The 27,438-nt window shown below is 69.1% G+C and overlaps 1 protein-coding gene across 1 annotated transcript; it reads left to right on the forward strand.

Annotated features, from left to right (window-relative positions):
* BAHCC1 (BAH domain and coiled-coil containing 1) lies at positions 1-26,992 on the forward strand. The gene is made up of 27 exons (XM_074607139.1): positions 1-133; positions 1,837-2,153; positions 10,184-10,363; positions 11,469-11,591; positions 12,040-13,755; positions 13,838-13,943; positions 14,045-14,253; positions 14,377-14,535; positions 15,121-15,314; positions 15,698-16,055; positions 16,137-16,874; positions 18,035-18,219; positions 18,348-18,484; positions 18,703-18,804; positions 19,794-19,908; positions 19,993-20,236; positions 20,704-20,868; positions 20,990-21,315; positions 21,767-21,874; positions 21,967-22,229; positions 22,327-22,402; positions 22,483-22,591; positions 22,677-22,799; positions 22,885-23,058; positions 23,597-24,744; positions 26,057-26,293; positions 26,374-26,992. The coding sequence occupies exons 2-27, from the start codon at positions 1,994-1,996 to the stop codon at positions 26,578-26,580; spliced, it is 7,662 nt and encodes a 2,553-aa protein (XP_074463240.1). The 5' UTR covers positions 1-133; positions 1,837-1,993; the 3' UTR covers positions 26,581-26,992.
* Positions 26,993-27,438: the final 446 nt, after the last annotated feature.

Below are 27,438 nucleotides of genomic sequence, written 5' to 3' on the forward strand. Positions count from 1 at the left end.
GGTTCCCTTTGCTGCAGGAGCAGCCGGTGCATGGGCAGTGCACGGGCACCGGCAGGAGCACGCTGCGCACCCCGGGCAGGGCCGCCCCGCGCCCCCGGGACCGCGCTCGCCCCGCGCCTGGAACGCCCCTCCGGTAAGTCAACTGCGATGGTAACGGGGGGGATTTTTTTTTTTTTTTCGGGGTGGCGGTGGCGGTTGTTGTTGTTGTTGTTGTTTGGGGGTTTATTTTAATTTATATTATTTTTTTGTTGTTGGCGCTTTTTTATTATGTTTTTATTATTTTTTTTGTCGCCTTAATTTTTTTTTTTTTTGCACAATTCTTTACGCGTTGATTTTTATTTCTGCCTGTTTGGGTTTTTTTTTTTTGCGTTAAAATATTTTTGGCGTTAATTTTTTTTTCCGCTAAAAATTTTTTTTTGTGTGTTCATTTTTTTGACTTTTTATTTTTTTAATGCGCTAAAATATTTTTTTTGCGCTAATTTTTATTTTTTGCGCTAAAATATTTGGGGGGGCACTGATTATTTTTTTTTTACATTCGTATTTTTGTTTTTGCGTTAAAAACCTTCGCGTTAAAATAAAATCCCTGCCTTTAAATTTTTGTGCGTTAAAATATTATTTTATTTTTTTCCGCGTCGAATCGCTTCTGCATTAAAATTTTTCGCGTTGAATTTTTTCTTTAATTTATTCCTTTTTGCCTTAAATTATTTCCTCTTCATTTTTTTCGCGTTAATTTTTTTAATTGCCTTTTTTTACATCGCTTTTCTTCCATTTTAATAAAAAACCCACATTGTTTTGGTTTGGTTTTTTTTTTTTAAATGATTATTATTTTTCGGCTGTGCGCGTATTCCTTCTCCCGGGTCTGCCCTCCGCCGCTCCGCCGCCCCCCGGGACAATACGGCCGCGCTCGCTCCGCCGCGGCCCCGCTTCCCCGCAGCCCCGGGGGATGGGGGGGTCCCGTCGCCCCCCGCCCTCCCCGGCCGCACTCGCCGCTCCGCGCCCCTTTGTTCGCCGCGGCCCGGCCCCGGTCGCCGCCGTTTCCCCGCCGGGATCGGGCCCGCCGGCCCCGCCGCTGCCGAGAACAATGCCCCGGCGGGCCCGGCGCACCGGGCGGCCTCCGCGCCGCTTCGGGCGGGCTCCGGCGGACGGGAGCCGGCACCGGGGCCGAGCACCGGCGGGGTCGGCACCGGGGCGAGCGGCGGCCGGGGCGGGGAAGGCGGCGGGGAGAGGAGGGTCGGTGCGCCGGGGGAGAGCGGGGAGGGGAAGCGCCGCGCACCGGGGAGACAACGGGAGACGGAGGCCGGGGAGGGCGCGGGAAAGCGGGGCCCGAGCACCGGGAAATACGGTCCGTGCAGCCGTGGGCGGGAAATCGGAGTGAATCGGAGCCCGAGCGCCCGGGGAAATGCGGGCCTGGGGACCGGGCCCGGGCGGCGGAGGAAGGACGAGCGCTGCGGTGGGGAAGCAGGGCCTGAGCTCCGGGGGAGCGGGACGGGGAGGCCGGGGCTGCGCTCCGGGAGCACCGGGAAAACGGGTGGGGGGGGGGGGGTGGACAAGGACGGGACACGTCGTGCATTGGGGGTACCGGGGAAACTGGGGACTGCGAACCGGGGATACTGGGGAAATGGAGGGGGGGCCTGTTCTCCTGGGATGGCGGGGAAACCGAGCACGAGCGGTACCGGGAAACCGGGCACCGTGCACGGGGGATACCGGAGAAAAAGGGGGCTGGGAACTAAGGGGGCTGGGGAGGGGGGGAGGCCGTGCATGAGGACTGGGGGGGCCGCCCCCCCCCCGCTCCCGCCCGGCCGCGCTCTCACGCTCTCCGTTCTCTCCCGTCCCCAGGAGCGGAGGATGAACCGGGAGCCCCGGCGCGGAGCGCGGCCCGCCGCCCCCCAGCCCGGCCCGCCGCGGCGCTGAGGATCGCCGCCTCCCCCGCGCCCAGCAGCCGCCGCGGGGTCCCGCCGCGCCCCGGGCCGGTGGGTGTCCCCCCCCTCCCGGTATGGAGGGCCGTGACTTCGCCCCCCCGCCACCGCGGCTGCTGCCGGAGCGGGGCGGCCCGGGGCAGCGGCACGGCGCGGGGCGCGGGGCCGTGCAGCCCCCCGGACACTTCCAGCCCACCAAGTACTTCCCCGCGCCCATCACCATGGCCACGCACACAGGTCAGAGGGGCGGCGGAGGGGGGGGCTGGGGGGGGGGCTGCGGGGCACCGGGGGCTCGGTGTGGCACGGAGGGCTCGGCGTCCCCTTTGTGCTGATCCCGCTGTCACCGCGCCCGGTGGGTTTTGGGGGTGGGTGCGCGGGAGGGGGCTCACGCACACATATGAGGGGGGCATTTCCCCGCTCTGCCGGTGCACGACCCCCCCCCCCCGGTCTGGCCCGGCGCGATCCCGGTGCTTGAACAAGGAAGCGATTTTTGGGCGAACAAGGCGGCCGTTATGCGCGGGGCCGGTGCGGCGGCGGCAGCGGCAGGCGAGCCCCGGCGCGGCGTTGAGTACCGGGGTGCAATGATGGGGTTCACAGCGCGGGCGGCCGCCTCGGCAGCCGGGGACGGACAAAGCGCGGCCAACCGTACCGTCACGGGCATGGGGCTCACCGGATCCAGCCGCCCCACCGTCGCCCGCCGCCCGCGCGGCTTTGTCTGCGGCAGCGTGCGGGGTGAAAGCGGGGTGCAGGGTGCCTAAGGCGGGGTGCGCAGCACGGGTGGGGGACTTCGGGGTGCAGGTTTGCTGCCGCCAAGCTCTGGGGTGGAGGCGAAGCGGGAGCGGGGCCGGATCCGGTGCTGCCGGCGGCCCCCTGCTTCCCGCCGGCGGTTTTCTCGCCGCGGCACGGCGGCAGCGCCGGTTATTGTCGCCGCCTTGATGAGCTGTGAATACTAATAAAATTATATCTGCTTTAATGGGATTACAATTAGTGCGTGGATTAGGGCGGGGGGCACGGCCGGGCCGGCGCGGGGGGGTTGGCGGCGGGGGGCACCGGGGGGTGCCGGGGAGGCGGCGCCGGATCGGGCCCGCGGCCGGGGCGGTTTCGCTTTGTGCCGGCGAACCCCACGCTGCAACCGGCCCCCCCCCGGGACCACCGCCGGGCTGGGGGGGGCCACCCTGGCCTCCCCCCGGCTTTGGGGAACGGGGGGCCCCGATGGGGGTCAGGGACCAGGGTGGGGGACCGGGGTGGGGGCTCAGCCCCTCTCCGGCTCAGGGTGGCTGGGGTGGGGATCCCCGGGGGACACCGGCGCTGGGGTGCCGCTGGCTTCCCTCTGGCTTCTCGGCGTGGCGATGTCCCCACGGCAGCGGCGGCAGGACCCTCGCACCCACCGGGGCCTGGGCGACACATGGGAGCCCAAATGCAACGGAGGTTGTTAAAATAACATGGATCAGGCTAAAAATACCCCGGCAGAAACTCGCCTTAAAAAAAAAAAAAAAAAAAAAAAAAAAAAAAAGAGAGAAGCCAAACCCAACAACAGAAAGAGCTAAAAATATTCCCGGCTTTGGCAGGGCCGGCACAGCCGGAGCCGATCCCGGCGAGCCGCGCTCAGAGGCTCCCGCGCCTACGGGAACGTTGCTCGAGCGAATAAAAATGATAATTCCGTGCCCAGTGCGGAGACGGGGCCAGCGGGAGGGGGGGGGGGTCCCTGGGCCTGACACCCCGGCATCCCCCCCCGTCATGGCCGTGCCACGGGGCCGGGAGCCGTGGCAGCGCGCGGAGCGGTAATTAACGCTGATGATTGATAATTACCCCACCCAGCAAATAAAGCCAGCCCGCGGTTTGCCGGGCGGCCGCGGCGGTGGCAGTGCGGCACGCGGCAGCCCCGGGGTACCGCACCGGCCAGGGGGGCTTCGGCCACGCTCCCCCAAATGGCTCCCGGCCGGACTACACCTCCCAGGAGCCTTTGCCGAGTGCCGGGGGCCGGAGGCCGCCCTGGGAAGGGGAGATAAAAACTGTTTAGCTTGATTTTATTAAAGCCATAATTCAGGGCTGCGCAGTTATTGCAAACAAATGCTTCGGTTTGCGTCTGGTTTTGGCACCGGGACCATGCAAATGACGGCGCGAGACGGCGCTGGGGGCCGGAGCGCGGGGAGCCGTGGCCCTGCTTGGGGCTGGGGGCTCGGTAGTGGGGGGGGGCGACACGACGGGGACCCCCGGAGGTGCTGGGAGCCCAGCCCCGGGCCGGGGTGCAGCCCCCGCTCCCCCGTGGCGGCGCTGCCAGGGACACAGCCTGGCTGGGGGCCGTGGTCCCACCGCCCCCGGCACACCCGTGCCAAACCCCGTGCCGACTGGGGCCGGGGGTCTCAATGCCCCTACGGCGGGCAGGGGCGCGGGAAGCTTTGGCAGAGGCTCGGCCGAGCCCATGCTTTACGCCGGGGCCTCAATTTTTGCCCTTCTGACGTTTTTATGGACTAATATATAGTTGAGATCGCGGCGGGCTGTTTGTCACCGCGGCGGAGCCCTCGGTGCGTGGCAATGTGTAACCATGATGGGGGTCTCGCACCAGCGCCGGGCTTTGCCAGGAGCACCGGTGCTGGTGTGCAGCTTGACCCCAGTGGGAGTGCTTTGCGAACTGGTGCCGGTTTGGATCCTGGAGCCAGTTTGGGTCCTGAAGCCGATTTGGATCCTGGTTCCAGTTTAGATCCTGGTGCCGTTTTGGATCCCGGTGCCAGTTTGCAGCCTGGCCCTGGCACTTTACACGCTGGTGGTGGTTGGTGTCGTGGTGCGGGTGCTTTGCAGCCTGGCTGTGGCAGTGCCGGCATGCATCCCAGCGCGGTGTGCATCCCGGTACGGTGTGCATCCCGGCACGGTGTGCATCCCGGCACTGGGTGTGCGTGCTGGTGGCCGGTGCGGTGAGCCGGCGGCGTGGCGCTGGTGGCTGGCTGGGCTCCCGCAGCTGTCCCCCTCCCTGGATTAAGTTTCAGGCCGGGCTGAGGCCGGTGCTGCGCGGTGCCCCAGCGTGGCTGGGGGGGAGTGGATGGCGGGGGGCAGGTGGGGACGGTGGCCCCCGGCCAGGGTGGTGACACGGGGCCGGGTGCCAGCGCTGCAGCCGCTCCGCATCGCAGCTTCCTCATGAATGAGGGAGGACGGGGTCTGAACAGGGGCTGGGAGGCCGCGGCACAGCACCGGCACGGCTCCAGGACGGCTGTGGCGCGGGGGCTCCCCGTTCCCCTCCCTCGGCACCGCGTGCCAGCCCGGCCACACCGCCGCATGCGCCGCATTTTAAAAAGTAGGTGTCAAAGTTAAAACAGATTTTGAGATTAACTCGTCTGCTCCTCGTTAGCCACGCTTGTGCCGGGGTGGGACACACGCACGTGTGTCCGGCGGGGAGCGCAGGATGCGGAGAACCCCCGATCCCGTGGAATTACCCTGGAGTGGTTTCGTCTGTTGGTTAGCAATTAGCTGGATCCGTGCGGAGACGCCGCTGCGTGCTGGGGCCCGGGGGGACCAGCAGCCTGAAGCGGCCGCGCGGCACAACCGGCAGCTGCCGCGAGTCCCGGTCACCGCCGGGAAACGTGGTGATGGCCAAAAGTGCAGGGGGTCTCAGCCTTTGCCGGGTCTCAGCACCTGGCCTTTGCCTCCTGTCCCCGCACCCCTGGGGGATTCTGACGCTGGGGGGGGTCCCATGCTGGGGGGGCTGGGGACCGTGCCGCCGGCAGTGCCGCCACCACGTTCCGTAGGCCCAGCAGCGCATGCACGGTGAGCTCAGGGCTGATGCCCTGAGCCGGCACTGGGGGTGCAGCCGGGCTCCACGGAGCGTTTGGGTGCCCCCTTGGGCAACCCCGGCTCCTGGGGACCCCCCAGCCCAGAGTGTCCCGTCCCCGCCCCGAGCCGGTTCCTCTCCGGGTGCTGATGGCAGCTATAGGCAACAGCCGAGCGGGGAGTTACGGCGGAAAATAAAAATAGCAGGATTTGGCGATTTGGTGACTCTGCAGAGATTCACACGGGCTGCGCTCCCCCCGAGGTCTCCCCCCCCTCTCCGCCCTGGCAGTAAATAAACACTCACCCAATAATCTCATTCTTGGAGTTCTTCTTTATCCGCTCCGTAAAACAAAACAGATGGGCACAGTGCGGCCCTGCCTGTCCCTCCCCGGGCTCCTGCCCCCCTGCCTGCCCCCCAGCATCCCCCTGGGGCAGAATCCCACCCCGCTGGGTGCTGGGGTCCCCCAGCCCTGAGGTGGGGAGGGGGGGGAGAAGCGCAGACCTTGCAGACCCCCTGGGGTTTCTCCCTCCTGCTCCCTGCACGGGCAGCCCCTTTGCACAGGGTTGCATGTGATGCAGGGTCACCACGGGCCACGAGTTTTGGAGGGTTCCCTGGGGGGGTCCACATGCTTGACCTCCGTAGGACACCAGGCCCCCATGGGGCTGTGTGGGGTGGGACACCGAGACCCCCCCGGGCCCTCCCTGGCTTCCCCGCCATCCCAGACCATGCTGGGCCTACGGCTGCTCCCAAAATGGCCTCTGGGCTGTGCATGCCGCGTGCGTCCGGCGTGCAAGTCGTGCATCGAGCGTGCAAGTCGCCGAGCCGCGCGCGCACCAGCCGTGCGAGCAGCGCTGCGTGCGCCGAGTGTGCGCCGAGTGTGCGCCGAGCACGCGCTGAGCGTGCACCGCGCCGCGAGCACCGTCCCGTCCCGTCCCGGCGAAGGGCGTGCAAGCCGCGTGCATCGGCCACGCCGGCAGGGTGCAAGCAGCGTGCGCCGAGCGGTGTGCGCAGCGCCCGCGGCCCCGGCGAGCGTGCGGCAGCGCGCAGCCCCTCGGCAGCCCTGGCCGCCCCCTTCCCTCCGCCGAAAGCCGACAGCTTGCGAGTGGCACTTAGCGCGGAGCGACTGCCGTGTGATTACCCATCGGATAACGTTTTAATTGTACTTCTGGCACTCTGTCAAGCTAATTTGAACTGCATTTCAATATTACAGCATTTATTTAGTGCCATAACAATATGGATTAATCTTAAATTATAACACCGAGGAAATTATATTACGCTTATTTCCTATTTGCCAAATATTTAAAGGGGCTGGGTGGGTTGCAAAGCGCATGGCAGGGGCTGGGGGCTGCATCCTACCCCCTGCCTGGGTCAGGGACTGGGGGTGGCACCTCCGTGGGGTGCCCGGTCGTGGGGACGCGGTGCGGGAGGGTCCCTGCCAGCTCCCGATGTCTCCGCGCGCGGCCCTGGCCCCGCTAGGAATGTTCCAGCCCCGAAATAGCCGAAGGAGTAACCCAACCCCGCGCCCCGCGCACGTCCCCCCCGCCGCTGCGGGGACGTGGGGGACCGTCACCTCACCCGGGTGTGTCCGAGGGGCTGCGACTCCCCCACCTCCCTCCTCGAAACGGAGCCCCTAAATACCGGGGTGTAGCCATGCACCTGCACTGGCGGGGCTCAGGGGGTGCAGCCCCCACCTTCCCGGAGCCGTGTCCTGGACGGGGGGGCCGGGGACCCCCTCCCTTTCCCGGCATTGCCTCCTTGGGGATCCCGTTGCCGGCTCCTGGCCCACAAACCTGCCAGGCCGGAGCAGCCGTGGCCGGAGTGACCCCCCCTCGGGGCCACGGCCCCCCCACGCCTGCCCTGGCCCCGCTTGCTGGCGGGGGAAACTTTCCATCTTCCCAGCACATCTGTGCCGCGCTCAGCGCGGGGGCGAAGAGTGGCTTGGGGCGGGGGGGGGGGGGGCACCCCTCGCTGCCCCCATGCCGGTCTCCCCAGTGTCCACCTCTGCACCCCCAACACTGTTGTGCTGAGACCTGGCATGATCATCACACGTGTGACCCACTGTGGATTTGGGCCAGCCTCCCCCCCACACATTCCCTGCGGTTTGTCGGTGATTTCCCTCTTAATTAACCCTTTCCTCCAGCTGCCGCCTCCCTCCAGCCCCAGTTGGGGGGGTCCTGGGCACTGCCAGCCCCAAACCCGCGTTGTGGGGTGGCCGTGGCCAGCGCAGTTTCTGTGTGGCCGTGCTGGAGCTGCTGGAGTTTCTGGTGTGGGTGCGAGGTGCAGAGCCCCCAAAAAGCAGTTTGGGGGGGCCGTTGCCAGGACCAGCCTTTCCTCCCCGCTGGCTCCCGGTGCTGGGGATTTTCTCGCCAGCAGAGCCCGAGCCGGGAGCGGTGCCGGCGGGGCTGACTCACGGTGCCGGCCACGGGGAGCCCGGCCAGGGAGTTCCCGGGCTGACGCTGCCGGGGGGACTGCTGGGGGGGCCAGGGTGGGACCCCCTGCCCATCTGCCCTGTGCTGGCAGCCGGCCCCACGGCACTGCCCCCACCCCAGTGCAGGGCTCCTGCGGCACTGCCTGCTCACCCGTGAGATGAGTTATGCACGGTCTCGGCAACCCTTCCCTGTCCTCACCGGCACCGCAGCCGGGGAGGGGGCAGCACCGGGGTCTGCTCCCTGACTGTGCACTGTGCCATGCCGAGCCGTGCCATGCCATGCCGAGCCGTGGCAGCGCGGGACAGGGTGCGAGCGTGCAAGGGGCCGGGGTGAGCGTGCGGGCGGGCGTGTGAGGCGGGTGGGAACGGGGCAGGCGGCCGCGGGGCCAGCATGCGCCGGGGGATCCGTCTGTGCCAGTGGGTGTGAGTCAGCGGGTGGGAGGTGTGGGGAGCGCGGCCGCGGCCCCGCCAGCCCCGCCGGGACACCCCGCGCCAGCCCGGCCCCGCCGCCATCGGCGAGAGGGGGGCGGTTATTTTTTTACAGCCTGTTTCACAGCTTCCAGAAAAGGCTCGTTCTGGAAACCTCGGCTTCCTGCCCGGCACAGCCGCCCGGCACGCTGCCGGCTCCACACCCCGCGGCGGGGTCCCCCAGCACAGCCGGGGCTGGGGGCACGCCGGGGCGGCTGCCCGCAGGCACGACTCCCCCCGGGATGTGGAGCTGCGGTGCTGCGGGCGGCGGGACGTCCCCAGCCATTGTGGCGTGTGCCAGCGCAGGGGGGGTAGCGTCCGGCCCCGGTGCCGGTTCCCAGGGCCGCGGGCAGGGAGCGGCCGTGCCCCCGGCCCACGCAGCCCCTGCCCGGCCGGCGCAGGAAGGAGCGAGCTGCCTGAAACCACATCCCCGACACTCATCCCAGAGGCATCCCGGAGGGATTAGCCGGGGAGCGTGGGCCGGCTTAGAGAGCAAAGCATCGCTTCCTGCCCCGGCCGGGCGGCCGGCCAGCCCGGGCTCCTCCGCACCGAGCCGTGCCGTGCTGAGCCGTGCCGTGCCGGCCGCAGCCCCGCCAGCCCACGTCGGCACACACATGGACGCAGGGCCACGCGGCGAGGGGTGGACGGTGCTTTCCCACCCCCCCGCCAGCTCCCGCCCGGCCGCTGGCCACCGGCTCCGATGTTTCCACCATGATCTCACGGCTCGGCCGGGGTGGGGAGCGCTGGCCTGGGTGTCCCCAGGGGGTGCTGGCCCCCCCTTCCCCCCGTCAGGCTGCGGAGGAGGCCACTGGGGTCAGGGTGGGGGCTGCCCCCTGCCCTACGCTTCCCATGTCTTCCCCGCATGCCTGCCCCTCCCTGCACACGCGTGTGCACACGGATGTGCTCACACATGCCTACACATATGGATCTGCCCCCCCCCCACGGTGTCATGGAGCTGCTGCCCTGGTGACAGGCGGCTGTCCCTGTGTCCCCAACCTTCCTGCCACCGCCTCCCGGGCACTGGCAGGGCTCCGGCTGCTGCGGCTGGCAGCTGCCTGTGCTGGCAGGGGGGTGGTCCAGCTCATCCTGGCACGGCACGGCACAGCCCGGGCTGCGGGGAGGTCGGGCTCGTCCTGGCACCGGGGGCAGCCGCTGTCCCGCAGCGGGTCACAGCTGCCGCTGGAGCCGGGGGAGAGCAGCAGTGTGGGGAGGCACATGCGAGTGCAAAACCTCCCGTGTGCTGGCGCGCGTGTGTGCCCAGGGCATGCACGGGGGTCGGGGCAGGGCAGCGGTGCCCCTCGCACGGCTCTGCTGCGTCTTGCACGTCCCCGTGCGTGTGCGAGCCCCGTGGGGCTGAGAGGACGTGGGGGGCGTACATGGACGCGGGGTGTGATCGCACGAGGGTCACGCGTGCTCGCGGGGCGTGCAGGCACGAGAGGCGTGTGTGCTCGAGGGCTGTGCGTGCACAAGCAGGGTGCGTACACGAGGGATGCACACACGCTGTATGGGCTGTGCACGAGCGTGTATGCGCACAAGCGAGCGTGGCGGGGTGGGCGTGCGAGCGGGGGCACGGGCAGCCCTCCCTGATTCTCTCCTCTCCCACCACAGCCGGCAGCGGCCTGATGGGGAACGCGCCCGCCTCTTCCTTCATGGGGGGCTTCCTGAGCAGCAGCCTGGGCTCGGGGGCACCCAGCCACCCCGCCGGCCCCACCGCCTCCCCCCCGGAGCCGGCTTTCCGCGGGCCCCACTCCGGCACCTCCCAGATCTGGTTCTCGCACTCCCACGAAGGTGAGCGGACGCCGGGGCAGGGACGGGTGGGCAGGGTGTCCCTGCGGGGTGTCCCTGCGGGGTGTCCCTTCGGGGTGGTCGGGAAGCAGCCAGGGCTCTGCCCGGTGCCGGTGGGTGACATCCAGCCAGCGCCCACGCGGACGGGGTTCAGACCTCCCAGGCGCAGGCACACGGGGTGGTCGTGGCAGCCGGCCGGCACGGGCACGCGGTTGGCAGGCAGTGAGTGAGCTTCGGGGTGGCGGCGGCAGGGGCACAGCCGGCAGCGTGCCCCACAGACCCCCCTGGGCGTCCACGGGGACCAGGCTCAGCCCCCTGCAATCGTGGGTTCAGGGTGGGCCGGAGGGGCTGGTACCGGGCTGCAGATCCGCACCCCGTGCCAGGAGCCGGGCTGAGGCCAGGCCAGCTCGTGTCACTGGTGATGATGAACCAGGGGCTGCGCTCCCCTCCTGCAGCAGGGACCCCCGTGCTGGGGCCGGCTGCAGCATGGCGAGCAGCTCCGGTTAAAACGACACCCCGCACGGTGGGGAGCGGGGGTTCTCCACAGCCCGGCACCCCGTGGCACCCCACGGCATGCCAGCGTCCCTGTCCCCACCTGAGCGGCCAGAGCAAGGGCCGACAGAGTTAAGGAGCGGGGCGGTGGTATTGGCGCGAGGCCCTGGCAGCCGGCCCAGCTGGTAGTTTGACCGGCTGCCAGTTGGCTCCCGGCGTGCCGGGGCCTGCGCTGCGTGCCGGGGGGGTGCGGAGGGAGGGGGGGGAGGACGGGACTCGGCAGCGCACGCGGCTCCGGCAGCACAACGCCCGCCGTTGATGGACAGCCTGCCCGAGCGCGCTGGCTAACAAGCCTGCAAGGGCCGTGTTGAGCTGCCATGATACGGCCACTGCTGCCACGAGTCTGTGGGGTCTCAGCCCAGCGGCAGCTCCCAGGGGGGGAGGGGGTGTCCCTGGCCTGGAGGGGATTACAGGCTCCAGCAAAGTATTTATAGCCGGAGCGGTGTGTGTCCCGGCTGCTGCGGTGTGGTGTGTGCCGTGGCATGGTGTGGGGATGCTGCGGGGGGCTGTGTGCCTGCAAGCGCACCCCGGCCCCCCCTGACCACCGTGCCCACAGCCCCGGGGTATCCCCGCTTCTCTGGGAGTCTGGCCTCCACCTTCCTGCCCATGAGCCACCTGGACCACCACGGCAACAGCAACGTCCTCTATGGCCAGCATCGCTTCTACGAGAGCCAGAAAGGCAGGTACCAGGGTCCCGGCACAGCACCGCGGTGCTGCCGCAACGCCACAGCCTCCGGGGCTGGTCAGGGTCCCCCACGGGGGGCACGTGTCCCCAGCCAGGCATGGTGGGGGGGCTCAGCACCTGTCCCCGGTGCCAGTGCCCGCTGTTGGGGCGGGGGGAACAAACGCCAGGTCGCCGGGGAGGAGCGGGGCTGGCGGGCAAAAGGTGGTGGGCACCCAGCCCAGCCACGGCTGCCGCTCTCGCTTTTCACAATATTTTGGCGGGCACTTAATAGGGAACATTGTTTGGGTGGGAAAAGGAGCTAATTAGGCCATGCCTTCCTCCGCGCTCCTCCCCTCGTTAGCAGGGAGCCGGCGCTGGCACGGCCGCAGCCCCGGGTGCCCGGACCCCCACCGTTGTTCGGCGAGGGGGCCGTGGGAGGCTCACCCGTCGCCCTCCCCTCCAGATAACTTCTACCTGCGCAACCTGCCTGCCCAGCCCGCCCTGCTCCCCACCGGCCACGGCTTCCCTGGCATCGCCCGCGCCGCCCCCGGGCCCCCCGCCAGCTCCTGCAGCCGGGAGCGGGAGGCCGGACCCCTGCCCAAGACCCCCAAGGACTACGACCGCTTCCTGGCGGGCAAGGAGAAGGTGGGCAAGGGGGACCCCAAGGAGCGGCCACCTGAAGAGGACCCCAAGGAGCGGCACAAGGCGGTGCTGCCGGTGCCGCCGGAGGGGCACTGCAAAGAGGGGCTGCCCCCCCGGGGGGCCGGCGACGGCCGCCCCAAGCACCTCGCCTCCTGCCTGCTGGGTGCCAAGGGGCTGGAGGGCGATGGCGGCCGCGCCGTGCTGCCCAGCTGCGCCGGCAGCGCCCTGCCCCGCGCTGGCCGCTGCAGCGCCAAGGAGCCGTGCCGGGGCGAGCGGGAGCCAGTGGCCCCCGAGGTGCCCCCCCAGCCTTACGGCGAGTGTGTGGAGCGGCGGCAGATGCTGCACCACGCCGTTTCCTACGCCGTGCCCGCCGCACCGGCCCCGCTCGGCCCCGCTGCCGGCTCCTTCCCCTGCCTGCAGCTGCACGCCGGCCCGGAGGTGCTGTGCCCGCTGCCGGAGCCGGCCGGCCGGGAGCTGAAGCTGAGCGGGGCCACGCTGGTGCCCTCGGTGGGACACCTGACGGACAAGAGCCGCTCCTTCCAGGTGACGGCGGAGGCTGGTGGGCTGGAGCGTGCCGACAGCAAGGAGCGGCACGCCGAGGTGGGGGCCGAGCCCCCGGCCGCGTACGGCGGCCCCTTCCACCACCCGCTGAAGGCGGAGGGCCCGGCAGAGCGGCGGCTGGAGTGGGGGGGTCCCGGCGCCCGGCTGAAGGGGCTGGAGTACCTGGGTGGGGGGACGGCTGAGGGTCCCCCCTTTGCCGGACGGGGCCCGGCACCCAAGGGTGCTCTGGAGAAGGGCTACTTCGAGGTGCCGCCGGCGCCCGACTGCTCCCGCGCCGCCCGCCCCGACCCGCTGGGCGTCCGGGTCGGCCCCTCCTGCTGCACTTTAGAGAAGGGACCCCCCAAGGAAAACCCCCCCGGGCCGGCTCCCCAGAAGGTGGCACGGATCCGGCACCAGCAGCACCCCGAGGCGGAGGCGGCCGGCGCCGAGGGCAAGCGCAAGCCCCTGGAGCTGAGCGCCCTGGGCTACGGCGGGCCCCCCCTGCCTCCCTGGGGTGTGCAGGGCCAGGGCCCCCCCCTGGCCGTGGCGGAGGAGCGGAAGGGGCCCTACCTGGACCCCTTCGGCACGAGTCTGCAGCAGGCTGCGTTGATGACTCAGGGCTCAGTGCTGGGCCAGGAGGTGCCGGCCGCCCCGGACGAGGTCTCGGCCATGAAGAACCTGCTGAAATACAGCAACCAGGCACTGCTGGGGGGGCAGAAGGGCCCCCCTTTCGTGGGGCTGGGGGGCGTCAAGGGCAGCTGCGCCCACCAGGATGCCAAGTTCCCCCCGGCAAAGGGGCAGCCGGAGCTGGAGCGGCCGGACTGCGCCCGCGGCCGGGAACACGACGCGATGGCCACCGGCGAGGGCGAGGTGCGGCAGCCGCCCGTCGGGATCGCCGTGGCCGTGGCGCGCCAGAAGGACACGCTGGGGCGCCCCGAGCCCTCCTACGGTGGCGGTGGCTCCGGGCGGCAGGGTCGGGTGGCCGCCGGCATCAAAGGTAGGGCCCGGGGAGGGGGCCAGGGGGGTGGTGGGGGGTCCGGTGGTGCCACACTGATGCCACTGTCCCATCCCTGGCACAGCGGGCACCGCGCGGCCCATGCACCTCATCGACCTGGAGGCAGAGGAGGAGCGGGGCCGGCTCTGCGAGGAGCGCCTGGGGCTGCCGGGGCGAGAGCTCCTTCTCCAGTAAGTGTGGGGATGGGGAGGGCCGGGGTGTCCCTGCCAGCTGGGGCCGGTCCCCATGGTGCCACCCTGCCCCACGCCCCATGTCCCCTCTCTTCCCGCAGGGACAACAAGGATCTGGTGGAGTTCGCCCGGATGCACCCCTCGGGGGGGTGTCCTGGGGAGCTGACCCCCCACCTGATGATCGCCGGGGGCTCCTCGCTGCCAGCGGGGCAGCTCGGGGGGGACCCCGCCGCCCATGCCCACCCTGCGCACACGCACTGGCTGCCCCGCACCCGCAGCCCCTCCATCTGGATGGGGGGACACTCCTACGGTCAGTGCCGCTGGCAAATGGCGGGGGGGCTGTGGGAGTGGGGACAGCTGGGTGCAGACCCCCACGGTAGTGGGGTGCTGCCCCCCCCATCCCCAGCGCTGACGGCTCCCCCCGGCCCCGCAGGCATCGGCCACCCCGCGCTGCACCAGAACCTGCCGCCCGCCTTCCCCGCCTCCATGCCCAGCACCATGCAGCCCGTCTTCCCCCTCTCCCAGGACCCCCCCGCCCAGCTCGTCATCCTGCCCACCGAGCCCCCCGCCCATGGCACTCCCCACACGCTGGGTGAGGCTGGGACGGGGGATGGCCGTGGGCACCCCCACCTTCTTCTGGGGGGTCCTGGGGGCACTGCTGCGGGGTTTGGGGCTGGGGGTGCTGGTGGGGAGGAGGTGGGGTCCCTGTGGGTGATTTTGCGGGTGCAGGGGGGGGAGATGGGGGACCTGGTGGGTGCTGCTGTGGGATTGGGGGTGCAGGGGAGGGTGATGGGTCCCTGTGGGTGGTGCTGGGGGTGTAGGGTGGGAGATGAGGGCCCTGGGGCTGCTCCTGGGGGTGCGGGGTGGGAGACAAGTCCTTTTGAGTGCTGCTCTGGAATTAGGTGTGCAGGGGTGGGAGACTGGGCTCTGTGGGTGCTACTGTGGGATTGGGGTGCAGGGGTGGGAGATGGGGACCCTCTGGGTGCTTTTGGGGGTGCAGGCATGGGAGACGGGGGTCCCTGTAGCTGCTGGGGGTGCAGGGGTGGGAGGTGGGACCCTGGGGGTGCAGGGGTGGGAGATGGGGTCCCTGCGGGCACTGCCAGGGTTACGGTGGCACTGCTGGGGTCTGCGGGGTGACCCCGAGGCGGGTCCCTGGTTGACCCCCCACCGCCGGCAGCCGACGTGATGGACCAGGCATCACTGTGGCCCCCGATGTACCCGGGCCGGGGTCCCAGCGCCCACCTGCAGCACACGGGGCAGCTGCCCGTCTACTCGCGCTCCCAGTTCCTGCGGCAGCAAGAGCTCTACGCCCTGCAGCAGCAGCAGCGGGCGGCCCAGGCCCTCGAGATCCAGCGCCAGGCGCATGTCCAGGTGCCCGTGGGGCTGGGGGCGGTGGTGGGGGGCGAGGGGGGGCTGGGTGCGGGGCTGTGGGATGGGATGTGGGGTTGGTTTGTGGGATACGGGGCCGGTTTGAGGTTGGGGTGTAGTGTGGGGATATGGGGCTGGGGTGGGAGACATGGAGCGGGGGTGGGAGATGCTGCAGTGTGAGACGTGGGGCAGGGCAAGGGGATGCAGGGCAGGGTGGGGGGGGCTGGGACCAGGCGGCAGGGCAGGGGCTGGGCTGTGGGATGCTGGGCAGGGCTCCGGGATGCTGGGCAGGAGTGTGGGATGCAGGGCTGGGCTGCGGGGCAGGGTTGTAGGGTGCTGGGCGGGGATGTGGGGCTGGTGTGTGCCAATCTCCGTGTCCCCCGCAGCGGAAGCCGGAGGAGCAGCCCCTGGAGCTGGAGGATGGGGGTCCCGAGAAGCCCCTCAAACCCTCCCACAAAGCAGTTGCCTTAAACCCCCCCGCCAAGAGCCTGTCCTCGGCGGCCCCTGGACCCCCCAAGCTGTCCCCTTGCTGCCACTCTCCGGCCCTGCGGCACCCGGCCAAGTGCCCCGTGGCCCTCCCTGCGGCCCCCTGCACTTTACCCGTCTGCCCCACCGCCAGCTCCGCCGTGGCCCCTCGCTCTCCAGCTGACAGCCCCCTGCCCGTCCAGAGCAAGGGCAGCGAGGGCGAGGACAAGCGCGGAGAGGGACAGCCGCCCCGCGACTACCCCAAGTCCCTGGAGCCAGGTAGGACCAGGGCGGCGAGGAAGAGGAGGGTGGCTGCGGTGCTGGGGGGGTCCCTGTTGAGCATCGCCTGCTTCCCTGCAGACCTGCCCCCCGGGTACAGCTACCCCGCTGCCGGCATGGGCTTCTCCGAGGCGCACTCCGCCGAGCCAGCCGACCCCGACACTATGCACGCCAGCTCGCCGCCGGCCGAGCCCGAGCAGTCACGGACCTTCAGCCCCGCTGCAGAGGTGCTGCGGGAGCCAGGCCCCCCGCGGGAGCCGCCGGCAGGGGGGACGATGACCGAGGGTCCCGGGGTGCTGCTGCACCGTCATCACCTCCTCCTTGCCCCGGGACCCCTCTGCGGGGAGCGGGGGCCAGCCCCGGTTTCGGGGACCAGCGAGGAGCGGGTGCCGGTGCCCTTCGGGGTGTGCCGGGAGGTGGCTCAGGGAGCACCGGAGCAGAGCCCGCCGGAGCAGCAGCACCCGGTGCCCGCGGTGGGGGCCTCCCCGCTGCCCCCTGCCACCGAGGAGGAGGAGGAGGAGGAGGAGGAGGAGGAGGAGGAGGAGGAAGGCGACAGCGAAGGCTCAGAGCCAGAGGGCAGCTGTGACGAGGAGGATGGTGATGGCCCCGGTGGGCAGCAGGGCTGCCCAGGCGGGCTGGAGGTGCTGATCGCCGCCGGCATCGACCTGGGGGAGCTGCCAGCACTGGGGTCCCCCGGGGAGCCCCCCCCGGCCCCCCCCTCACCCGCCCCCCACGCCTCAGGGATCCCCGGCATCGCGCTGCTCAGTGAGCTCGCCGAACTGGAGCTGCGCCAGCGCCGCTGTGACCTGGCTCTGGAAGGTGAGTATCCCCTTGGTGTCCCCCCCCTTGCCCCCCAGCACCCTGTCCTCCCAGCGCCCCCCACCCTGCCGTGCCCTCTGCCTGCCGGTGCCTCCTGTCCCACGGTTCTGTGCCCTGGTGCCCCCAGCCCTCGGTGCTGCCTGCCCGAGGCGGGGAGGGGGGGTCGTGCAGTGGGTCTGCGGGGGGGTCCGTGGCTCTGTGCAGGGCATGCAGCAGGGCAGCCATGCAGTGCGTATGCGGTGGGGGGGCTTGTGCAGGGCGTGCAGGAGCGGGGCTGCTCTTGCAGGACCTGTGTGCACGCCAGCGGTGCCTGGCGGGGGGGCTGCGCGTGTATTTTTTGGTGCTGGGGGCTGCGTGCGCATCTGCATGGCGGGGGGCTGAGCCTGCACTTGCAGCGCCGGGCTGCATGCGCGTCGGCAGTGCAGGGGGCTGCATGCATGCATGCATGCGGCGCGGGCGCAAGCAGGCTGCGTGCGGTGCGGTGCCCGGCAGCCGGGGCCCTGCTCGCAGCCCGGGGCCGTCTCCGGGGCTCTGCTCCAGCGCTGGCTCCAGGCAGGCGCCGGGATTCCCTCCCAGCTCGGCTTCCCCAGGGAATCCCGGGGGCCCCGGCGGGGATGGCCGCCGTCCTGCTGCTGGCACGTCCCCAGCGCTGCGGCGGGCGCGTGACGGCGGGGCCCCGCGTGCTCGGTGCTGCCGGTGGCCGTGACGCTGTGGGGTGTGGGGGGGGGCCATGGGGCCCCGCTACCCGCTGCAGATGGGGTGCGTCACCGCGTCCCTCCCAGCCCCGGCCTTGGCTCCACTCGCTGATGAGTTCATCGCTGGCCACCGCTGACGCCTGTCCCCCCCCGCAGCCCCACGGCCGCCTGGGGACACTGGCCGTGCCATGCACGCAGCGCCCTGTGCACTGTCCCCGTGCCCACCACCACCCCTTTCGTGACCCCACGGCCACCCTGGGGCACCCCGCTCATACATGGTACCCCACAGCATGTCCCCGCGCCCCACGGCACCCCCTGCCCCACAGACACCCCTCCAATAGCCGGTCCTGGTGCCACCGTGGCGTGCACACACGTGCACGGGCTGTTGCACGAGAGTATGCATGTGGTGGTGCGGGGGTCCTGGGCACCTCCCGCGCCAGCCCCGTTGACCTCCCATCCCGGCAGGGGAGGACGAGGACCTGCTGGCCTTCAACCTGCAGAACCTGGCCACGGTGGCGGCCGCCTGGTCACTGGTAGAGGCAGCCAGCCGGGAGGGCAGCCCCCCTGCGCTCAGCCCTCTGCCCACCTCCCCGCCGCCCCGCGCCCGTGTCCCCCGCCGCAAGTACACCTGGACGCCCAAAACCAAGGCCGTGAGTGTCTCCTTGCGTGCGGCGGGGGCAGGAGGTGGGATGAGTTGTGCCTGGTCTCAGCCCAGGGGCTGAGGCTGCCGGTGCTGCGAGCTGCCCACCCACCCATCCCCCCCCCCCCCGTCCCTCAGGTTTGCCCCTTGAAGGCGGCCATCGAGCAGCTCAACACGCAGGAGGTGGAGGTGCGGATGCGGCTGGCCGAGCTCCAGCGCCGCTACAAGGAGAAGCAGCGGGAGCTGGTGAAGCTGCAGAGGCGGCATGACCACGAGTACGTCCCCGTCCCCGTCGGGTCCTGAGGCTGGGGGCTGGGCGGGGGAGGCAGCCCATGGGAAGCGGGGAGGCCGGGGAGGGAGCGCCTGCCGCTGAGCAGGAGTGGCGGTCGCCGGTGTGATGAGTTTGGGGCCGTCCTCAGCCTGGCTCGGTGGAGGGGCACTGCCTGCGGCGGCTGCACAGCTCAGGGTGCCCCCGGTCTTGCCGTGGCTGCAGGCGTGACGAGAGCTCCCGGAGCCCGGCGCGGCGTGGCCCGGGGCGGCCGAGGAAGCGCAAGCACTCCAGCACGCTGGGCAGGGCCGAGAGCCGCAAGGTCAAGTGAGTGACCGGCGCCGCGTGCCCTCCTTGTCCCCGGGGATGGGCCACCAGCCCTGCTGCCGGGGGGTCCGGCCGTCTCGCCGCGGGGGTGGCAGTGCTCCGGGACCCCCCATCGCATCACCACCCCCCCATCAGCAGCAGCCACGTTTCGGGGGGGTCCGGCCGCTTGCTCCGGCGCGCTCCTGCTCTCGAGTCACTTGTGGTGTTGGGGTGGGGGGGGGCTCGGCTGGGCGGCAGCACCGTGTGTCCCCCCCCCGCCGGCCGTGGGAGCAGCGTTGCATAAAAGCCTCTTTATCTGCGCCGTATAAAGCCATTGGTCACGCTGCAGCGGCGTTCATCGCTGCCGGCGCTTTATTATTACCCATTAGCCGCCCGGCGCAGCCGTTTCCCCACTCCCGGGCCCTGTATAATTGTCCTTCTCTGCTACAAATTGCCTCTCCCGACAGGCCCATTTGCATAAATCCTCCGAGCGAGTCCAAACACGCTCGGAGCGCGTGTGCGCGCGCGGCCCCCAGCCCCCCCGCTCGGTAATAACAGTTAAATCTGCGCTAAATGGTTCCTTCAATTAAGACGGAGGGGAAGGGAAAAAAAAAAAAAAATTAATCTCTAGGTTTTATGTCACAAAACATTAGTGAGCGAGTGAAGGTTATGGCGGGGGGGAGAAAAAGGGGGGAAGCCAGCGGCTGGTGGTGACCAAGGGGCGCAGGATGTGGCCGGGGGTGCGGGATCCATTCAGGGGGTACAGGATCTGGCCAGGGATGCAGGATCCTGACAGGGATGTAAGATCCAGACAGGGATGCAGGGTCCGGACAGGGATGTAAGATCCAGACAGGGATGCAGGATCTGGGCAGGGATGTAAGATCCAGACAGGGATGCAGGGTCCGGACAGGGATGTAAGATCCGGCCAGGGATGCAGGATCCTGCGAGGGGATGCAGGATCCATCCCGGGGATCCGGCGGGCGCCATGCCCACGCCGTGCTCCCCTCTAGGGCAGTGAAGACCAGCCTGTCCCTGCTGTGCGCCGAGCTGCGGGGGGACCCCGAGCCCAAGAAGAAGAGGAGCAAACTGGCCGAGGCAGCGTTCGGCAGCCTCAAGGGCTCCCCGGTGAGTCTGGATCCGCCGCCGGTGAAAGCCACCCCGGGACCAGGGGGGTCCCGACCCCCTCCTGAGCCTCCCTGTGCCCCCCAGGAGAAGGTGCGGTGCAAGAAGAGCGGCTCGCAAGGCAAGCTGGCCTGCAAGGTGGCTCACAAGGTTTCGCAGCTGAAGCAGAAGGTGAAGAGCAAAGGGCTGCCCGCCGGCATCAGCCCCTTCCGCCGGAAAGACCCCAACCCCGGCGGCCGCATCCAGAAAAAGCTCTCCCGGCCCAAGAGCTCCAAGGCCACCAAGTACCAACCGCAAGACCCCGACCCCCGCCAGCCGGCGGGCTTCAAAGGCAAGACTGGCATGGGGCTGGGGGTGCAGGGTCTGGCGTGGGGATGGGGGTTCGGAGCCTGGCTCGGGAATGGAGGTGTGGGGTCTGGCATAGGGCTGCGGGTGTGGGATCTGGCATGCGGATAGGGGTGCAGAGCCTGGCATGGGGCTGGGGGTGCAGGGTCTGGCATGGGACTGGGGGTTCAGAGCCTGACACGGGGCTGGGGGTGCGGGGTTCAGCACAGGGCTGGGGGTGCAGGGTCCAGCACGGGGCTGGGGGTGCAAAGAGTGTGCTGGGGGGCCAGGACAGGAGGGTGCATCCAGCGGCAGGTGTTGGGGGAGTGCTTTGTGCCAGGGGGTCCCCCGGGGCTGGGAGCAGCCCCAGTTCTCCCCATGCTTTGTGGGAAGCAGCTTCTCCCCAGGCACGAGGGGTGCAAGGGCCACCCCTGGGTCTGTGGGGTCCCTCATCGCTGCCACCTCCTCTTGCAGACGAGCACGACGAGGACACGGACAGCGAGGATGGTGACGACGAGCCGGGCTTGTCCCTCCTGCCCTCGGTGCCCGTGTCCGTGCTCGGACCCTCCCCGTCCTCCGTGGTGAAAATGGAGGCCAACGAAAAGGCGAAGAAGAAGAAGGAAAGGCAGGGACTGCTAGGTAACGGGACCACCCCGCAGGGATGCCGGGGGCACACAGGGGCCGGGGACCCCCCGAATGCACATGCTGGGGCCATGTGGGCACCCACGGGGTGCCCTGAGCCCTGTCACCCCTCCCGCAGGGCCGTGCCGCCTTGGCAGCCCCGAGGGCGAGGTGAAGATCAAGCGGCGGCCGGTGAAGCCGGGGACTGGCAAACTGGAGAAGGTGCCGGCGCGGCGGAAGGCAGGCAGCTGCGAGGAGGGCGGCAAGAAGAAGCTGAAGGCCAAGCCTAAGGAGAGCCTCCGGTCACCCACCCCCAGCGGCTCCAGCGCCTCGGCCCCCGCCAGCAGCCTCTTCACCGGCACCGACCCCCGGCACTTTGGGCCGAGGGACGAGGGGGCTCGGCTGGCCAGCGAGAGGCTGAAGAAGGCCACGCGCAAGAGCAAGGTGCTGCAGTCGGCCCTGAGGGTGAGCGCGGGGGGCAGAGGGTGGGGGGCACCCATGGACCCCCCATGGACCACCCATGGGGATGGGGGTTCAGGTGGGACCATGGGGTGCAGGGGGATGGGTGCAGGGGCTGGGGGTGCTGGGGTGGTTGGGGTGCACCAGTGGGACCGTGGGGATGGGGGCTCAGGCGGGACCGTGGGGCGCAGAGTGATGGGTGCAGGGGCTGCGGGTGCTGCTGGAGCTGGGGGGCACCGACGGGAGCATGGGGTGCAGGGGGATGGGTGCAGGTTTTGCACAGGCTGGTGGCATTGTGGGGCAACAGCGCCTGGGCTGGGGGTGCTGAGGTGGTTGGGGCGCTGATGGGCCCATGAGGTGCAGGGACCGGGGTGGTTGGGAGGCACTGGTGGGTCCCATAGGGCTGGGGTCGCTGTGGGGGGGGCCGTCTGCCGGCTCTCAGCCCCCCTTCCCACAGCGGAAGAACGGGGCGCTCTCGCTGGCCCTCTCCCCCCGGAGCGCCAAGACCATCCTGAGCAAGGGCAAGAAGCTGGCCAAGGTGAAGAGCAAAGTGGCCGCCAAGCAGGTGAGAGGCGGGGGCCGGATCCTTACCCTGGCATGGACCCCCCGCCTCCTCCCCATGTGCCCCCCACCCACCCTGTGCTCCCCCTCCCGCAGTGCAAGGGCCGGGCGGTCAGCAAGCTGCTGGAGAGCTTCACCGTGGAGGACGACTTCGACTTCGACGACAACAGCAGCTTCTCGGAGGAGGAGGAGGAGGGGGGCTGCCTGGCGGGGGGGGCGCGGGGGGGACGCCGCTCCCCCCTGCCCCACGCCTGCGCCATCCAGAAGGAGGATCTGCGGGACGGGCTGCACATCCTCATCCCCAAGGAGGACAGCCTGCTCTACGCCGGCAGCGTCCGCACCATCCAGCCCCCTGACATGTGAGTGGGGGCCAGGGTGGGGGTCCCTGCCGCTTGCCGGGGGGGATGCTGGGGCGGCCGGTGGGCGCTGAGCACCCCCTCTGTGCCCCCTCCCCAGATACAGCATCATCATCGAGGGCGAGCGGGGGAACCGGCAGCGCATCTACTCGCAGGAGCAGCTGCTGCAGGAGGCGGTGAGCGGGGCGGGGGGGCCGGGGCGGGGGTCCCGGTGGGCAGCGCGCCCCGCAGAGCCCAGCACGTCGCTTCCTCGCAGGTCCTCGACGTCCGGCCCCAGTCGCGACGCAGCCTCCCGCCGGGCACCCGCGTCTGCGCCTACTGGAGCCAGAAATCCCGCTGCCTCTACCCGGGGAACGTGGTGCGAGGTGAGGGGGGACGAGGGGGCGGCTGGCGGGGCAGGGGGATGTCGGGGACCCCCGCCCCATCCCGACAGCTCTCCTGGTGCCGCAGGCTCCTCCAGCGACGAGGAGGAGGATGACCCCGAGGCGGTGATGGTGGAGTTCGATGACGGGGACACAGGGCACATCGCCGTCTCCAACATCCGCCTGCTGCCCCCCGACTTCAAGATCCAGTGTGAGTGGGCTGGGGGGGGCGCCGCGGGCAGGGGACGGGTCGGGGGGGCAGCAGGGCTGGCCCTGACCCCACGCTTTGCCCGCAGGCACCGAGCCGTCCCCGGCGCTGCTGGTCTCCACCTCCTGCCGGCGAACAAAGCGGTCCTGCAGTGACGTGCCCCCCCCCAGCGAGCTGCCCCCCAGCCTCTGCCCCGATCGCCACGATGGCCCTGAGCCCCCCAAGAACTCGGGCAAGAAGGCGGCCGGCAAGGAGAAAAGCGGTATGGGGTGGGGGGGGTGCTGCCAGCCATGGACCACCTTCCCTTGGGGTGCCCAAGGGAGGCAGCACCAGCAGCACTGGTGTGAGGGGTGGGGGGATGCAGGGAAGGGCGCTGGGATGCAGGGGAGGATGCTGGGATGCAGGCAGGGGAGGGGATAGAGGAAGGATGCAAGGATGCAGGCATGGGAAAGGGATGGTGGGACACAGGGAAGCGGGCAGGGGAGGGGATGCGGGGAAGGGTGCTGGGATGCAGGGAAGGGTGCTGGGATAAAAGCGTGGGGGAGGATCAGAGGCAGGGATGCAGGCAGGGAGAGGGATGCAGGGAAAGATGGGGTGCAGGGGGTTGGGAGCGGGGTACTTCAGGATGCAGGGAAAGCTGCGGGTCTGGGGATGGAGGAAGGGGGTGGTGCAGGGGGAATGGAGCTCAGGCTGCAGGGAAAGATGTGCAGCGATGGGGGCAAATCCCAGAGCATCCCTCCCTCCATCTGTCCATCCTCCCTCGTGGCCACCAGCCCCTCCTGACACCCGTCTCCCTCCAGGCAAGGCTGCGGAGGTGCTGTCGGGCGGCAAAGCGCCGGTTCTGGGCGACCCCTTCCTGGGCCGGCGCGGCGGGCCGCTGCTGAGCTGGTCGGCGGTGGCGCAGACGAAGCGGAAGGCGGCCGGCAAGGGCACGGCCGTGCTGCAGAACCTCTTCCAGGTCAACGGCAGCGCCAAGAAGCTGCGGGCCAAAGAGGCCATCTTCCCCGTGCACCACCACCACCACCACCTCGCCGCCCCCGTCTTCGGCAACGGCTTCGGGGCCGACTCCTTCAGCCGCATCGCCAGCTCCTACGCCTCCTTCGGGGCCGGGGCTGGGCTGGTGCTGCCGGCTGCCCAGAAACTCCTGCGCTCCAAGAAGGCCGAGCGGCTGGAGGCAGAAATGGGCAAAAGCAGCCGGCGAAAGGCAGGCAGTGAGTACCTGGTCAAGCTGGACCACGAAGGGGTGACGTCCCCCAAGAACAAGAACTGCAAGGCCCTGCTGCTGGCTGAGAAGGACTTTGGGGCCAAGCTGGAGCGGCCGCTGGCCAGCCACGGCTATGCCCACGCGGCGCTGGCTGGCAAGGATAGGAAGGGGCGGGCGCCCGTGCACCAGCTGCCCGTGGGGCTGGCGCTGCGGAAATACTCGGGCCAAGCCGAGTTCACCCTGAACTGCGACAGCGACTGCCACAGCTCCTACTCGGACATGGACGAGGACGAGGAGGCGGGCGAGCTGGGCGCCGACGTGCCCTCGCGCTTTATGACCCGCCTCTCGGTTTCCTCCTCTTCCTCGGGCTCTTCCACCTCCTCGAGCTCCGGCTCCATCTCCACCTCCAGCCTCTGCTCCTCCGACAACGAGGATTCCTCCTACAGCTCCGAGGATGAGGACTCCGCGCTGCTGCTCCAGACCTGCCTCTCCCACCCGGTGCCGGCGTTGCTGGCGCAGCCGGAGGCCCTGCGTTCCAAGGGCGGCGCGCCCCAGCGCTGCTTCCTCACCAAGGCCGCCGCCGCCGGCCCCAAGGCCAAGCTCAAGCGCAAGGAGGCCCTCAGCTTCTCCAAAGCCAAAGAGTTCTCCCGGAGGCAACGCCTGCCCTCGGTGGAAAACCGGCCAAAGATCTCCGCCTTCCTGCCCGCACGCCAGCTCTGGAGGTGGTCGGGGAACCCCACGCAGGTACGGCCAGCACCCGCCGCTCAGCACGGCCTGGGGGAAGGAGCGGGCATGGGTGGAGGGGTGTGGGTGCATGGCAGGGGGCAGGGGGCAGGGTGCATAGGTGCGGGTGCATGAGCATGTGGTAGGGTGCGTGGGTACAGGTATATGGCAGGGTGCACGGGTGCGTAGGGGCGGGGGCATGGGAGCATAGCAGGATGCCTGGGTGCAGGGTGCATGGTAGGACGCATGGGTGCAGGTGTGTGGGCATATGGCAGGGTGCGTGGTGCATGGGACGGGGTGCGGGGTGCATAGGTGCGGGTTCACGGGCACATGGTAGGTTGCAGGCGTGCAGGCGTATGGGTGTATGGCAGAGTGCATAGGTGCAAGGCGCATGGGGTGGGGTGCATGGGTGCGTAGGTGTGGGTGCGTAGCAGGATGTATGGGTGCAGGGCGCGTGGCAGGAGGCAGGGGTGCAAGCGTATGGGCATATGGCAGGGTGCATAGGTGCAGGTGCGTGGGACTGGGTGCAGGGCACATAGGTGCAGGTGTGCGGGCACACGGCGGGCTGCATGGGTGCAGGTGGATGGGCGTATGGCAGAGTGCCTGGGTGTAGGTGCACGGATGCAGGTGAGCGGGCGCAGAGCAGGATGCATGGGTGCATGGCAGGATGCATGGGTGCAAGTGTAGGGGTGCATGGCAGGAGGCAGGGGTGCAAGGGTATACAGCAGGGTGCAGGGTGCATGGGACAGGGTGTATGGGTGCCTGGCAGGGTGCCTGTGTGCACAGGGCAAGGTGCGTGGGCGTGGGGGCATGGGGCATGGGTGCAGGTGTATGGGTGCATGGCAGGGTGCATGGGGCAGAGTGCATGGGTGCATGGTAAGGTGCCTGGGCATGCAGCAGGGTGCATGGGGAGGGGTGCATGGGTGCACGCAAGGTGTCTGTGAGCACAGGGCAGGGTGCACGGGTGCAGGTGTATAGGTGGGTGCGTGCATGCAGGTGCATGGGGCAGAGTGCCGGGGTGTGTGTGTGTGTGTGTGTGTGGCAGCGTGCCTGTGTCCCGGGGCAGGGTGCATGGGGTGGGTGCACGGCAGGGTGCCTGTGTGCATGGGACGGGGGCCGTGGGTGCATGGGTGCAGCAGGGTGTCAGGAACATGGCAGGGTGCCCAGTGCAGGTGACACCGGCTGTGGCACTCGGGTGCCCAGGGCAGGGTGCCTGCAGGGTGCCCGGGGCTGGATGGGTGCTGTGGGGGAGCTTTCCCCGGGTGCCCAGGGGCTCTCGGGGATTTGAGGTCCATGCGCCGTCCCTGACCGCCCGCCGTTCCTCTCCCCGCAGCGGCGGGGCATGAAGGGCAAGGCGCGGAAGCTGTTCTACAAGGCCATCGTGCGGGGCAAGGAGACGCTGCGCATCGGGGACTGCGCCGTCTTCCTCTCGGCCGGGCGGCCCAACCTGCCCTACATCGGCCGCATCGAGAGCATGTGGGAGTCCTGGGGCAGCAACATGGTGGTCAAGGTCAAGTGGTTCTACCACCCCGAGGAGACCAAGCTGGGCAAGCGGCAGAGCGACGGCAAGGTGAGGGGTGGGATGGGACCGAGGGGGTGGCACGCCGGCGTGGGGGCGACCGACCGGTGACGCCGTGTCGTCCCTTGCAGAACGCCCTGTACCAGTCGTGCCACGAGGACGAGAACGACGTGCAGACCATCTCCCACAAGTGCCAGGTGGTGGGACGGGAACACTACGAGCAGATGACCCGCAGCAAGAAGTACCAGGACCGGCAGGACCTCTACTACCTGGCGGGCACCTACGACCCCACCACGGGCCGGCTGGTGACCGCCGACGGGGTGCCCATCCTCTGCTGACCCCCCGTGCCCACCCCGGGCGTGGGGAGGGGGACGGGGACCGGCTCCTTCCCGGTGATTATGCAAAGCCCGGGGTGGCCGGGGCGGGGGGGTGGGGAACACAGAAGCGGGGGCAGCGCGGGGGGCGCAGGGAGGGGAGGGGGGGGGTGGGGGGGGGCTCCCCTACAAGCCATACTTTCCCTAGTACCTCTGACTGTTTGCCAGCAGGTAAAGCAGAAATCAGGTGTGTTGTTCTATTTATTTTGCGTGTAAATATTGTATTTCTTCCGGGAAGTTTTATGGAAAACAGACAAACCGACAAAAAAAAAAACAAAAAAAACAAAAAAAACCCAAACAAAATACAAACAAAAAAAAATCCACAACAAAAAAAACAAAACCACCAACAAAAAATATTAATAATAATATGGGGCGGGGGGGGTTGGAGGGGGGGGGCGAAGGGGGGGGGTCGCGTTTCCGTTTCAGTGCACTGTTTCCCCCAGCCTGGCTGGGACGAGGACAGCGGGGGAGCTCTGTATATAGGGGGGCTGCGGCGGCAGGGCGGGGGGGCTCGGGCCCCGGCGCGGCTCGGGCATGGTGGCGGGGGGCTGTCGGGGCGGCTCTCCTGGTCCCCCCCCCCCCACGCCCCCCCACCCCGCTCCGGGGGTCCCAGTGCAATAGCGGGGTGGCCGCGGTGCCGGCGGACGCTGGCCCGTCCCGCCGAGCCCTGCCCGCCGCTGCCCGCCGCTGCCCCGCGCTGTAAATGTGTACAGGCCGCGCGGCGGCGGGGGCTTTTCCAGTGTAAACACTAAAAAAAAAAAAAAAAAACCCACAAAAAAAAAAACGAGGCAAAAAAAAAAAAAAAGGCAAAAAAAAAAAAAA

This window comes from Larus michahellis, chromosome 14, assembly GCF_964199755.1.
Source record: "Larus michahellis chromosome 14, bLarMic1.1, whole genome shotgun sequence".
Lineage (NCBI taxonomy): Eukaryota > Metazoa > Chordata > Aves > Charadriiformes > Laridae > Larus > Larus michahellis.